General features: G+C 36.2%; 1 protein-coding gene and 1 pseudogene across 1 annotated transcript in view; one reads left to right on the top strand and one right to left on the bottom strand.

The window, feature by feature from the left end:
* Positions 1-11,815, top strand: part of RASSF6 (Ras association domain family member 6) — a 49,040-nt gene that overhangs the window by 1,139 nt on the left and 36,086 nt on the right. The window contains exon 2 of the mRNA XM_011360621.2: positions 7,793-7,891. Within this exon, the coding sequence (XP_011358923.1) occupies positions 7,827-7,891 (65 nt within the window). The 5' untranslated portion in view covers positions 7,793-7,826. The remainder of the gene's footprint in view (positions 1-7,792; positions 7,892-11,815) is intronic.
* LOC105292397 lies at positions 8,437-8,756 on the bottom strand (annotated as a pseudogene).

The raw sequence follows: 11,815 nt of genomic DNA, 5'->3' as shown, positions 1-11,815 counted from the left end.
AAGATTGATCATAACTAATTAAATGAGATCCCATGAGTTAAGGATACAAATACTGAAGCAGGATTCAAATCCTGGCTTTACAAGTTATTTAGCAAGTTACTTGACCTATCCTAGCCTCAATTTGTCATCTATGAAACAAGCATCCTAACAGGATTTGCTAATAGGGCTGTGATGGGAATTAAGAATTTAGCAAGTATTCTGTAACTGATACCTCCTGTTAACATTAAGGAATAAGCTGCTCTGCTTAAAGGGCCAGATCAGGAAGCGTGAGCTGAACTAGGGAGACCAGTCAGTGTGGATGTACTAGAGTTAAACTGATTTCCAGAGAGGGGATCCAGGACACATGAGCAGATGGTAAGTGGGCAAAGCATTACCTCTCTGAGTAGCAATAAAGTTATCTGGCTTCGTACCACTTTTCAAATAGAGCACATGGTGGCATATTCAAACTTTCTTGATACTCAATCACTTTTACTTTGGAAAAATCACATTTATGTTAATCTGTTTTTTCTAGTAAGAGAGTTACACACAATTTCATATTGTGGAACCCACGACATTTGAGTTTTATAAGAGGGATTGCCCTCGAATAACTTTGAGAAAATTAGACCATAAAGTCCACACCTTTATATTGTAGCACATATTGTATTGTTTATATTGAAGTGATGTAGACTTTCATTTGTGTTGAGAGTCAAGAACTATAAAACTATGATACCTGTGTTTTGTTGGTCTTCACCTCTTAAATGGTAAGGAAGTAACCTATTTAATGGAATTTCATTTAAAGGGCACTTTTATTAATATTGCTGTTAGTTGTATTAATGTTGATACCATTGAGGAAGGGACAAACTTAGTAGGTGTGATCAGCAAAGTATTTCCAATGATGACATTTTATCTTTTTACTTTCTTACAATAAAACATTTAGATGCCTTACAGTTGATCTTAACTTGATCATTATTATTTTAAGGGATTCTTTTTTCAAATTGCAGGGTTAAATTCTCCAGTGTACTTATAATTGGCTATTGACTGGAGAATTGTGGATAGAATTCTAAAGCCAACCTAACTGAACTTTACCATATTATTGTCCTCTAGGGTTTGATTACATTTAATGTAATTTAGCTAAAAACTTATAAAAGAATCAGATCCATTTAGAATAAATAATAGTACCTCTCTTTACTGAATAGTTTTTCAAAGAAGAAATATGCCTTTGGGTCGAATAGATATTGTTAGGGCTTCTTAAACCAAGTTATTTGATTTTATATTTCTTAATAGGAATATGTCTAAACACAGAGTAACCTCAATTGAGATAAATCTACTTAACCATATTTGAGATTAATTTGAAGTTAATTTATTTAACCACATAACTGGGGGTATATCTTCCAGGTTAAAGTCTGTTTTATTATACATATATTTTCCTACTATTTCTAATGCATATAATATTTTATGATAAACTATTAAATGTTTTGGTAGAGTGAGAAAGAGAGAGGGAGGGAGAACGAGAACCAACTGTGATTAAGAAATAGTTAACTTTTCCAATTGCAGTCAAAATAGTATTTGAGTTAATTGGGCCTTGGATTCCTCTCCCCTCCTGTGTCCTCCCTCAAGTAACTGGCCAGTGAGGGCAAGCCCACTTCCAGGCAGCGTACAGAGCAGGGAGGCAAAACACGGATGCTCTCTGATGCTCTCAGGTCCCAGTGCCACCCGCACACTCAATGCTCCCATTCTGCTTTCTCAGGCTCCTGATTGCATCTGCCTGCTCAGATCAATTCTACCTTCCTAGTATCCTCTCCTCCTTGCTGAGTCACCTAGGCCTAAGTGATCTTAACTCTACCTAGTACTTCTAGGACTATTTATTTTTCCAGGACTTAATTGCTGACCTATCTAATTCTTATCTTTTGAGCTCCACTCTGGACAAAATAAAAAAGTAAATAACCATACTTATTAAATAAAAGCCTTTTTTTTTTTTTATACACAATCAAGGTCAATAAGCTCTGGCCCCAGGACTGGAGAGCCGTGTATGATTTTCCCAGTAAAGTATATAGATTTGTAACAATCGTCTTCTTCCTCAAATCATAGTTTATTATATTCTACCAAAATAATAGTGAACATCCAAAGTAAGACTTCTAGGCTTCTAGACCTGTAGTATTTCCTGTTTTCATACACCCTCTCCATCTCTGCTAATTATGACCTCTGTTATCCTCCTCTTGAGTTCTTTGAGGAAACTAGCTCAGACTCTTGAATCCACCAAGTCTTATAGTTTAAAAGATATTCATGAGGGCCCTACCAGGTTTTAATTTGCTGTGAGTCATGCTTAACAGGAATGGAGATGGGAAACCATAGGTCCATTTCTCACTTCAGCAATTAATAATAAAATGAGACTTACCAAATCACATTGTTATCTTTCAGATATTGAGACTGTTGGAATATTTTGTTTAGCCATATTTTAGATTCGGTCAATATTATTTCTTATTCAATTAGTGCGTACTGCTTATGAACAAAACAAAAACTTTTTTATAAAAAGGAAGAAAATTTTATTTTTAAATTTTTTTAGTTTATTTAATTTATTTATTAACTATTGCCTCCCATAGTTAGATTTCTTTCTGTCACCACATATTTAACCACTTTTACCCCGTCTACCTCCCTCCTCTCCTCTCCCCCCACCCTCTGGTAACCACTAAAAAATTTTATTCTTTTTATTTTCTTCTATATATTCAATTCAACTGTCTTTCTTCTTAAGATCAGAGAATAATGTAAGGGCTTTTGAAATCCTTAATCTCATCTGAAGTCTTCTGACTTGCTTCGACATAGATCAAAAGTTTACAATAGTGTTTGCTATCTTTAATGATACTTCAGCTATTTTTTAAAAAATGAATACAAATAGGGAACCAGTCAGGAAGCTGCTGCAATGTTTAGCCCATCACAGTCAATTTACACTTTTTTCTTGTAAGAGGCTTCCATTGGTGGTTCTTCATTTCAACTTCTAGTCTTATCTAGAATATCATGTTAACTATGAGATCAAGAAAAGTTATATAAATAGTACTTAATTCTGTGGACCACATCTTCAACTTTACATTTAGTCAGTCACTCAACAAAAATTAATTGAATTCTTTCCATGTTTGAAGCAAAATTCTAAGAGCTGGATGTACACAAGTACATTTAAAAAGCTCCTATTATAAGAAATTCCTGTTGTAGTTAGGGAAGACTGACAATGTAAATAAATAAGATCTTTCAGATCTTGATATACAATTAGATGAAAGTAATATGATAGTGACTGATTGAGACTTGCTTGGGGAAGACTGCTGACAGAAGAGACACTCGGACTGAGACCTGCATGATGGGAAACAGGCAGCCATGTCTGAAGGACGAACACTTCAAGTAGGAGGAGCAGCAAGTATAAATCTCTAGGAGAATGAGCTCAGGGAGTGATTGAAAATCAGAAAGAAGACCACTGTAAATGAAATGGAATCAATGAAGAAAATAATGAAGGGAGTGAATACTGAAGATATTGACATGACATTATGAGCGATTGTAAGGAGATTATATTTTATTCTATATCACTCTTGGAAGTCTTTGCCAGGTTTTAATCATGGGATGACCACATCTGATTTGATCTTTAAAGTTACCATCCTTGATCCTGTGTGGAGAATGGAATACTGGTCACAATGGGATTCGGAAAAACCTGTCAGGAGGCTGATGCAATAATCCAGGAGAAAGATGGTACTGGCTTGGCTCAGAGTAGTATCTTTGGAAATAGAAGCTTTTGAGTTCAGGTTACATATTAAGGTACAATCAATAGAGCTTACTTTTGGATTGGAATCTGGTTACAATGAAGGAGTTAAAAATAAGACTGAGTCTTAGTTTTTTGGTGCCTAATTGGGCAGATAGGAAAGAATTGTGGAAGAGGGAATTCTGGAGCCTGGGATAAGGTCAGTGGTTCTGTTTTGGTCATGTTGATATTGAGATGCCTGTTAGACACCCAAGCAGAGACTGAGTAGGTAATGACCATGAGTCTGGAGCTCAGCAGAAAGGCTGGGCTGCAGAGGATTAGATTACCTGGAAGAAAATGTAGATACAGAAGAGAGGATGGCCAAAGACAGACTATTAGAACAAGCCAGCATTTTGTGATCATATAGAGGAAGAGCTGGCAAAGAAGGCTGTGAGACAGCGAAAAAATAAGGCACGGTTTTATTTTGCTATGGTTGCTGCTTTGTTTCAAAAGCTTCAAGAAAAAAAAGTGTTCCAAAAAGAGGAAACAATCAACCTTGTCAAAAGCTGTTAAGAGGTGGAGAAAATAAGGAGAGAAAATGAACTGCTGAAATGGGGGAAAAGAGATACAAGGAGGGGTAAATTAAAGGAATAGATGATAAATAATCTGGATCCAGGAGGGAGAAACTTGTGTTTAGGCAGCAAGGTGACCAATGGGGCAATCTCACTAGGGTGCATCAATAACTCTTTTTGTGGGTGGTTAAAATGACTCAATTTAGGGGAAAGTCTCAGGTTTTAGAACCAAGAGCAAGGGCTGTGTAACCAAACAACCTACACCAAAGCCTGTGAATGAGTAACTGGGATTCGTTGGGCTCATGGAGTACGTCATGTCTCTGTCCCAAGGCAGCTTAAAATGCTCATGTAGCTTCTGACCTACAGAGTTAATTTGTCTGATTTGTTGAGCTTCTGTCCCTTCCGGCAGGAGTCCTCTCCATGATATCTCTTTCTTCCAGATGATGTACTATCAGAGAGGATGACATACCCAACCAGAGGAGCAACATTCTTTGAGAAAAAGACTATGAGTAGAAAAGGAGAAAAGACATAAATCAATAATGCCAATGCAAAGTGGAATGCAGAAAATGGCATTACAGCAGTGTAGATAATAGGCTATGGGAGATTCGATAAGGTCCCACTATATAAGGACCATAAGGAAGCAGAAACCTGGACCTGCAGTGAGGAGGGCCCTTTTGTGGGAGAGAACTGGTAAGGAGAGACTCGATGGTAGAGATTCCATTAGACTAGAAGGCCTGGTGTTAAAGAAAACTTCAATTTTGAGTTTGAAAAGGTAGGTTTGAGTGGAATTGCAGAAAGTCTGAATGTCAGGTTAAGGGACGTGGGCTGTTTTTTCTAAGAATAAGATCCCAGGAAAGTTTGTGGATGAGAAGATGATATGAGATCAGAATGGTGAAAGCATAAAAGGAAACTAGTCAGGCATTCAGCTTAGAGACTATTCAGTATGCCTGGTGAGATGCACTCATAGCTATCACATAGATTATGTAATTTCCAACTAACAATGTGCTATAAGGAAAAATGTGCTTTGGGAATTTTGTGAGAATAGATTTTCTTTTCTTTTTTCTTTCTTTTTCTTTATTTCCTTTTTGTTTGTTAGTGTGTTTGATTTTACAGATTGATATTCTCCTGGAGAAAGAGGACATGAAATGTTTTTCACTAAAATAATCAGATTCAGATGGGAAAGGAGAAAATCTTTCTTTTAAATTAAAAAAAAAAAAAATGGGTCCTTTCTTTTTAGCCTACCTTTTTATTCTGGCTATATTCCTTATGATTGCATAGGCTTGAAGCAATAGTAATTAAATACTCAATTTCTGCCAAATGGAATGACTAGAAATTATTATACTTAATCTCTGGTCTCACCTTAATGCCATTTATATGAAAACATAAAGGAGGATATTATTCATGTCTAACCACAGTTTCCAGACCCCGAAGGAGACTTAAAAGATGTTACATCACACTTAATCAATCCTGCATGTCCAAGCTTGATTTTAGCTGCCTAGAAATATAAAATTGTGTTTGCGAGATTGGGCAGGGTTCAGTCAGTTTAGATTGAGTTTCTATAATAGAAAGAATATGTTTCTTTACACAGAATCATACAGGAGAAAATTCTTTTTAGAATTTTAGAAAAACAGGCTTACCAAATTGACCCACCCTTCCTTGCCTTGGGCCACTGATTCTGTAGTTTCTCAGTTTACATAGTAGTTTCTTCTTTTCTTCACGCCTTCAAACACTGCCCTAGGTTCTCTTCTCTACTGCAGCTATCTTGTATACCCTTGTTGCCAAGAAAATTTCAAGGATTGCAAAAGGCCTCTTTTTGTATCATAGAAGCCTTTGGGAATTTAATATTTTCTTAAAGAAAATAACACTGAGCTGCTAAGTAAGCAGAAGTTTAAAATTGAATTTTTTTTCCATAAGTCTCTGGAAATTTTATTTTAAAATGTAATAACAGCAAGACATCTAATTTTTTTTTCATGAATTTCTTGGAATTTTACTATAAAATATAAAACCAACAAGGTTTCAGAAACATTATTCCAGCCAGGCAGAATTTCTCATGCAACTTCTCTTTTTATTTTTTTCTTCTTTTTATGCTTCTCAATACAAGGTAAGCTCTGCGGCAGGAAATAGCAGCTTCAAACACCCCAAGCACATCTGTGCATTTATAGAGAGATGAACTAGGAGGATAACTTTTAAATCACTAAACTCTGGTAGTATCAGAACTGTGGATAAATTTAAAAATGAAAAAAAAAATCCTTAGAGTGTATTCCAAATCAAATACTAAAAATTCAGAAATAAATTCTTTATAATAGGAGTAATTTCAAATTTGAACATACTGGATGCATTTATTACCAAGAATGTAGCTAATATAGCTGTTGACCGTAAAGTAATTATCAGCATAACTTTGATCTAGGATTTCATTTATAAATTTTTCAAATCATTAGCGTTAATCATGGGCCAACATTGCGGTTTGTATTGTACTTTCATAGAGATAGTGCTCTGCCCCCGTCTGCCTTTCTCTCTCTTTGCTTCTCTATCCCACGGTTGTCAGTCTCTCAAATTGACTACCAAGGGGAAGACCGTATATTGAGTTGTATATTTGCAGTTTTTCTAATATTTCTTTATATGTCCTTTTTATTATCTTTCCTTAGAGGTTGTCAAAATTAAGTTATACGTTCCTTTTCCTTTACTATTATTTTCCCTAATTTATATGAAGAATATAATTTTTAATTTAAAAATAAAAGATGATATCAAAATAAATAAAATGAATTTTGAGTAATAAGAACAAAGGAAAACACCTAAACATCTTAAAACTTATATGGGTTGGGGTGGAGGTGGTACAGAGGGACAGAGGACTCAACACATTATTACTTGTTCTCAAAACAAATTATCTTATGAACAATTTTGAAAAAGAGGTTTAGAGGATGCTGTTTAGAAACTCACTCAAAATGAATTATGGTTAAAACTCTGAACTCTAAGTTTATTTTCTTACAATAAAAAATTTGGGGAATATCTCATATATCCTCAATATTAATTTCCTTAGACATAAAAAAAAAAAATTCGTGAAAAGAATCTTAGAATGGACCAATTTATAGAAAATCAAAAAATTTTAATCTGTATTACCTTTCCAAACTGCAAAAACAATGATGGTGGAAAAAAAAAAAAAGTAGAGTTCTTGAAGACATTCAGGCCTTGCTTCAAATTATCTGTTCCACTACTTACTAAGTATTTGAAATGGAGGTAATAACACCCATACCTTGCTGAGATGGTCTGAAGATTAAATGCGGTAAGATCTACAAAATGCTCACACACAGAGTGTAAGACCCGTAGAAGGCACATGGTAAAAAAGATTTTCTCTTTCCTTTCTTTCCCAACCCAACCTTCACTCACATACATGAAACACTATTTATAAACTTCCCCAAAATACTTTTACACACTGGAGGCCTAACAAAAAAGTTCAATTTAAGTCAGAAACTAACTTATGAATGCAACACAGGAGCATGCCATTAATATTATTCTAATGTTTTAGGGTATCCTCAGATGATCTTAAGAAGAGAGGAAAGATGACTATGATGGCTTATCACTGCTCTTCTTGGATCTTCATCAATGAAAGGACATTCATTACCGGGTAACTATATACCTGTATTATATGTTATTCTATTCGCCAGTCATTTGTGGATTATACCCCAGTGCTGTCATTCTAAGCATGGTATATTATAGACAAAATCAATAATATGAATTAACAGTTGAGACACAGAATAAGAAGTGAATAAACATGTTTCTAAAGACTGCTAAACCATAGCCTTTCATGGAACAATCACTCATATTTCATAAATAGTGGTCTAATTTCACTAAAAACTAAACTTCTATTTTAATAGTTGGCACAGTTCTCAGGAGCAGCATTAGGTAAAGAATCTAAGTCTACTTGTAAACGATGTATCCAAAGAATTAGCCTACAAGCTCAATGTAGGCTTTCCTGTCCTCTCTTCTTCTCCTTTGTCCTCAAGAGATACTTCATTTTTACTTTTTCCCTCATAAAGTTTGGTTTGCACTATTTGGCAAAAGTCCACATCTGTTTTCTTTGAGGAAATTAATTTATTTAAAAAGGAATGCTTCTTTATTGATAGTTGCATTCATTAGCAGATATCATTAATCTGTAGCCAGTGGAAGGAATCAGACCATTTTTGGAACATGCTGCCAAAAGCCCATCAACTCATTGTCTTTGCTTTTGTAAGTCTGGTAACAAGTAAGTGTCAAAGATTGATTTTGTTGAGGAAGAGCTTTGAATATTTTCATGCGAATATAACTATTAAGATCTGCTCACACCTTGATGTAGTAATTTATTCCAGCAATCATTTGAATTCTGTATTCTACACCTTCAAATTCTTCCTAAGTCTCATTTATTTTTCCTTCGAGCTGTGTTTAACCTCATTAGCAATCTCCTGGATTTCTGGAGTGGCAGGTTTGGCTTCAGTTAAACCTCCTGACATCATTTTAGCTAACTAATTCTTTGCTGGGCAGGGTACTGGAATTGAAATGATCCGAAATGATCCCATAGCTGTTTCCTTGTACATAGCAAATAGCATTTTATGTTGCTTTGCAAATAATAGAGTATAGATTTGAAAATCATAAGAATAAAGGTGACAACTGAACCTCACTGATCTAGAGCAGAAACCAAGGAGGGGGAAGATGAAATGGTAAGAAAAAAAGTGGCACTGGAACATGACCCATGTCTTACAAGGAAGAGAAACAAAGGCAAATAAACGAGAGAAGGAAGTGGATGTAAATGATGCAATGTTTGGAAATAGGAAAGCAGAGGGAAAAATATGGTTTAAAATGGATTTAAAGATAGAGGATAGCATAAAGTATAAGAGATAGGAAGAAGACATAAAGTAAAGGATAAAACATTTATTTGTTTATTCCTCAAATACTTATTAACTCTTCTGGATCTTGAGCATTCAGTAATGAACCAAACAAAACCCTTACACTCATCGGGTTGCCTCCTAAAAGGGAAATACAGTAGTCCTCCTTTATCCACATTTTCACTTTCTGTAATTTTAGTTATATGCAGTCAACTATGGTCTGAAAATATTAAATGGAAACTTCAAGAAATAAATAATTCATAAGTTATCACTCTGAAGAGCGTGATAAAATCCCACCATCCCTCTCCATCCTGCCTGAGACGTGAATTTTCCCTTTGTCCAGCATAGCTACGCTATAGAGGCTCCTACCCATTAGTCACTTGGTAGTTGTCTTGGTTATCAGATAGACTGATATGATATCACAGTGCTTGTGTTCAAGTAACCCTTATTGTACTTAATAATGGCCCCAAAAGGCTGGAGTAGTGATGCTGAGAATTCAGGTGTGCCAAAGAGAAGCCATAGTGCTTCCCTTAAGTGTAAAGGTGAAAGTTCTTTACTTAATTAAGAAAGAAAAAAAATTGTATGTTGAGGTTGCTAAGATCTATGGTAGGAATGAATCTTCTATCCATGAAATTGCTAATTTATAAATTAAACTGTATTATTGGTATGTATGTATAGAAAAAAACATAGTATAGATAGGGTTCAGTACTATCTGCAATTTCAGGCATCATGTATCTTCATATTTTCATAAAAGATAGCCAGAGAAATCCTCAGTGAGGTGGTAACGTTAGAGTAAAAACCTAAAGGAGGTGAAGGAGCAAGCAGTGCAGGTATCTGGCTGGGAGCATCTAAGCAAAGGAGACAATTTATAGCCCTGAAGCAGGCACGTGCCTATAAGGGTGGAGGAAGCCAGTGTGGGGGAGTGAAGTGGGAAGGACAATAAGAGAAGATGAGGTTAGAGAAATAATGGGGCCAGAACATGGAGGGTCTCATAGGCCACTATAAGACTTCAGCTTTCCCGAGAAGTCATTGAAGGATACTGAGTACATGAATAGCTGGATCAGTCTGGCTGCTAAGATCAGACTGAAGAGAAGAAAAGAGTGGAAGCAGAGAAGCTATCGAGGAGCTGATGATAGTCCAGAGTAGAGATGATAGTGCCTTGGACCAAGGTGACAGCAGTAAAGGTAGAAAAAAATGGTCAGATTCTAAATAGGTGCAAGGTTAGAAAAGAGTGAAATTAAGTAAGAAAAATAGGAAACAAGAAGGCAAGGCAAAGTACACTTGGTGAAAAGTGGGCAGCATGACTGTGGAGAAGAGAAGGAGCAGTTATGTAGTAGGGAATATTATATATATATGAACGATACCACTTGAGGATGTCAAGGTAAGTGAAGCATTAGTGGAGATACAAGGAGAAGAGGAAAGTTGAAATGGGAAATTGAAATGAAAGACTGAGAAATTTATTTTTTAAAATATTAAGTACAGATGATTGACAATCAAGGTCAGAGAAGGTAGCATTCACATAAAACTGAAGGAAAAAGGGACAGAAAGATTATAGAGATAGGTTAAGAGATGGACACGGTAACGAGATGGGCATTGTTGAGAGGACCTGAAAGATGGCAGTTTGGGAAGAGAAAAAGACAAAGTAAAAGATGAGACAAGGATGTGAGCAATCTGCAAGAGAAGCAGGAGGCAAAGGAGCCTCAAGGTAGATCTATAAAGAAGATGGGAGAGTTTGTGAATAAAAGATAAGAGGCCCGCAAGAGAGTAACAGAAGGTGAAGAACAGAGTAAGAGCCCAGGACCCAAAGGAGGTCCCCCTACCACATTTGCCTCTTCCTAAAGGAAATGATGGAAGGGAAAGAGGCATCTCCAAAGACAATAGTCCTGGGTCTACACCAGGATTTTCTGTTTGTTTGTTTGTTTTTTGCCTGTATGCCTTCTGTGCAGTATAAGTTTGCCCAGCCAAGAAAACAAATTTACCACAGTGGGAAGGAAGTTCAGAGATGAAAAAGTACAGAGCATAAGAGAAGAATGTACAAACCCATGTACATATTTCCTGTGATTCAACTGCATCACTCAGTTCAGTTTGTGAAATCACGATTCCCATCTGCCCCCACCAGTACATTGCTAAACTACTCCTGGGCCCACCTTTCAGATTACAACCTCTGAGGTTACAACCACTGTCCCTTTGTCTACTTCAGCTGTGACACAGCAGCTCTACCTCCTGGATTCCTGAAGAAGCAAGGACCTTTCTCACTTAAACATTTAGATTTACTCTTCGGATTAAATTAAAATATACTGCCAACAGGCACCAGGTAACTTCAATCTACAGATCCCTATCTGCGCACCCTGGTGTCAACATGAAGTGAGACCCCCCTCCTCCCTGACAAAACCTCAAGATAAATGTCATAGAGAAGCTCCTGTGCCCTGCTGACTCTTGTTTGCCCTTAGGGGTATTTCTATTCTTCTTAATCCCCACTATTTGTATACATGTATTTTTCTTTATTTTCTAGGTTCCTTCTGGTCCTTGAATCTTGTCTCTTTAGAATAGTTTTCTCCCACCTTTATAGAGCTCCTAGTTCAGTTCTAATAAGATTACATCAATCTCACTGGTAGCTATGACCAGACAATGGTACTTTCTCATCCTAGACCATCACGTTCCCTTCTTTTGTTCACCAGTGTAATCACAGT

Source organism: Pteropus vampyrus, unplaced genomic scaffold, assembly GCF_000151845.1.
Source record: "Pteropus vampyrus isolate Shadow unplaced genomic scaffold, Pvam_2.0 Scaffold56, whole genome shotgun sequence".
Taxonomy (NCBI): domain Eukaryota; kingdom Metazoa; phylum Chordata; class Mammalia; order Chiroptera; family Pteropodidae; genus Pteropus; species Pteropus vampyrus.
Note: the sequence above shows the minus strand (reverse complement) of the source record. Positions and strands in the feature narration are given on the sequence as shown.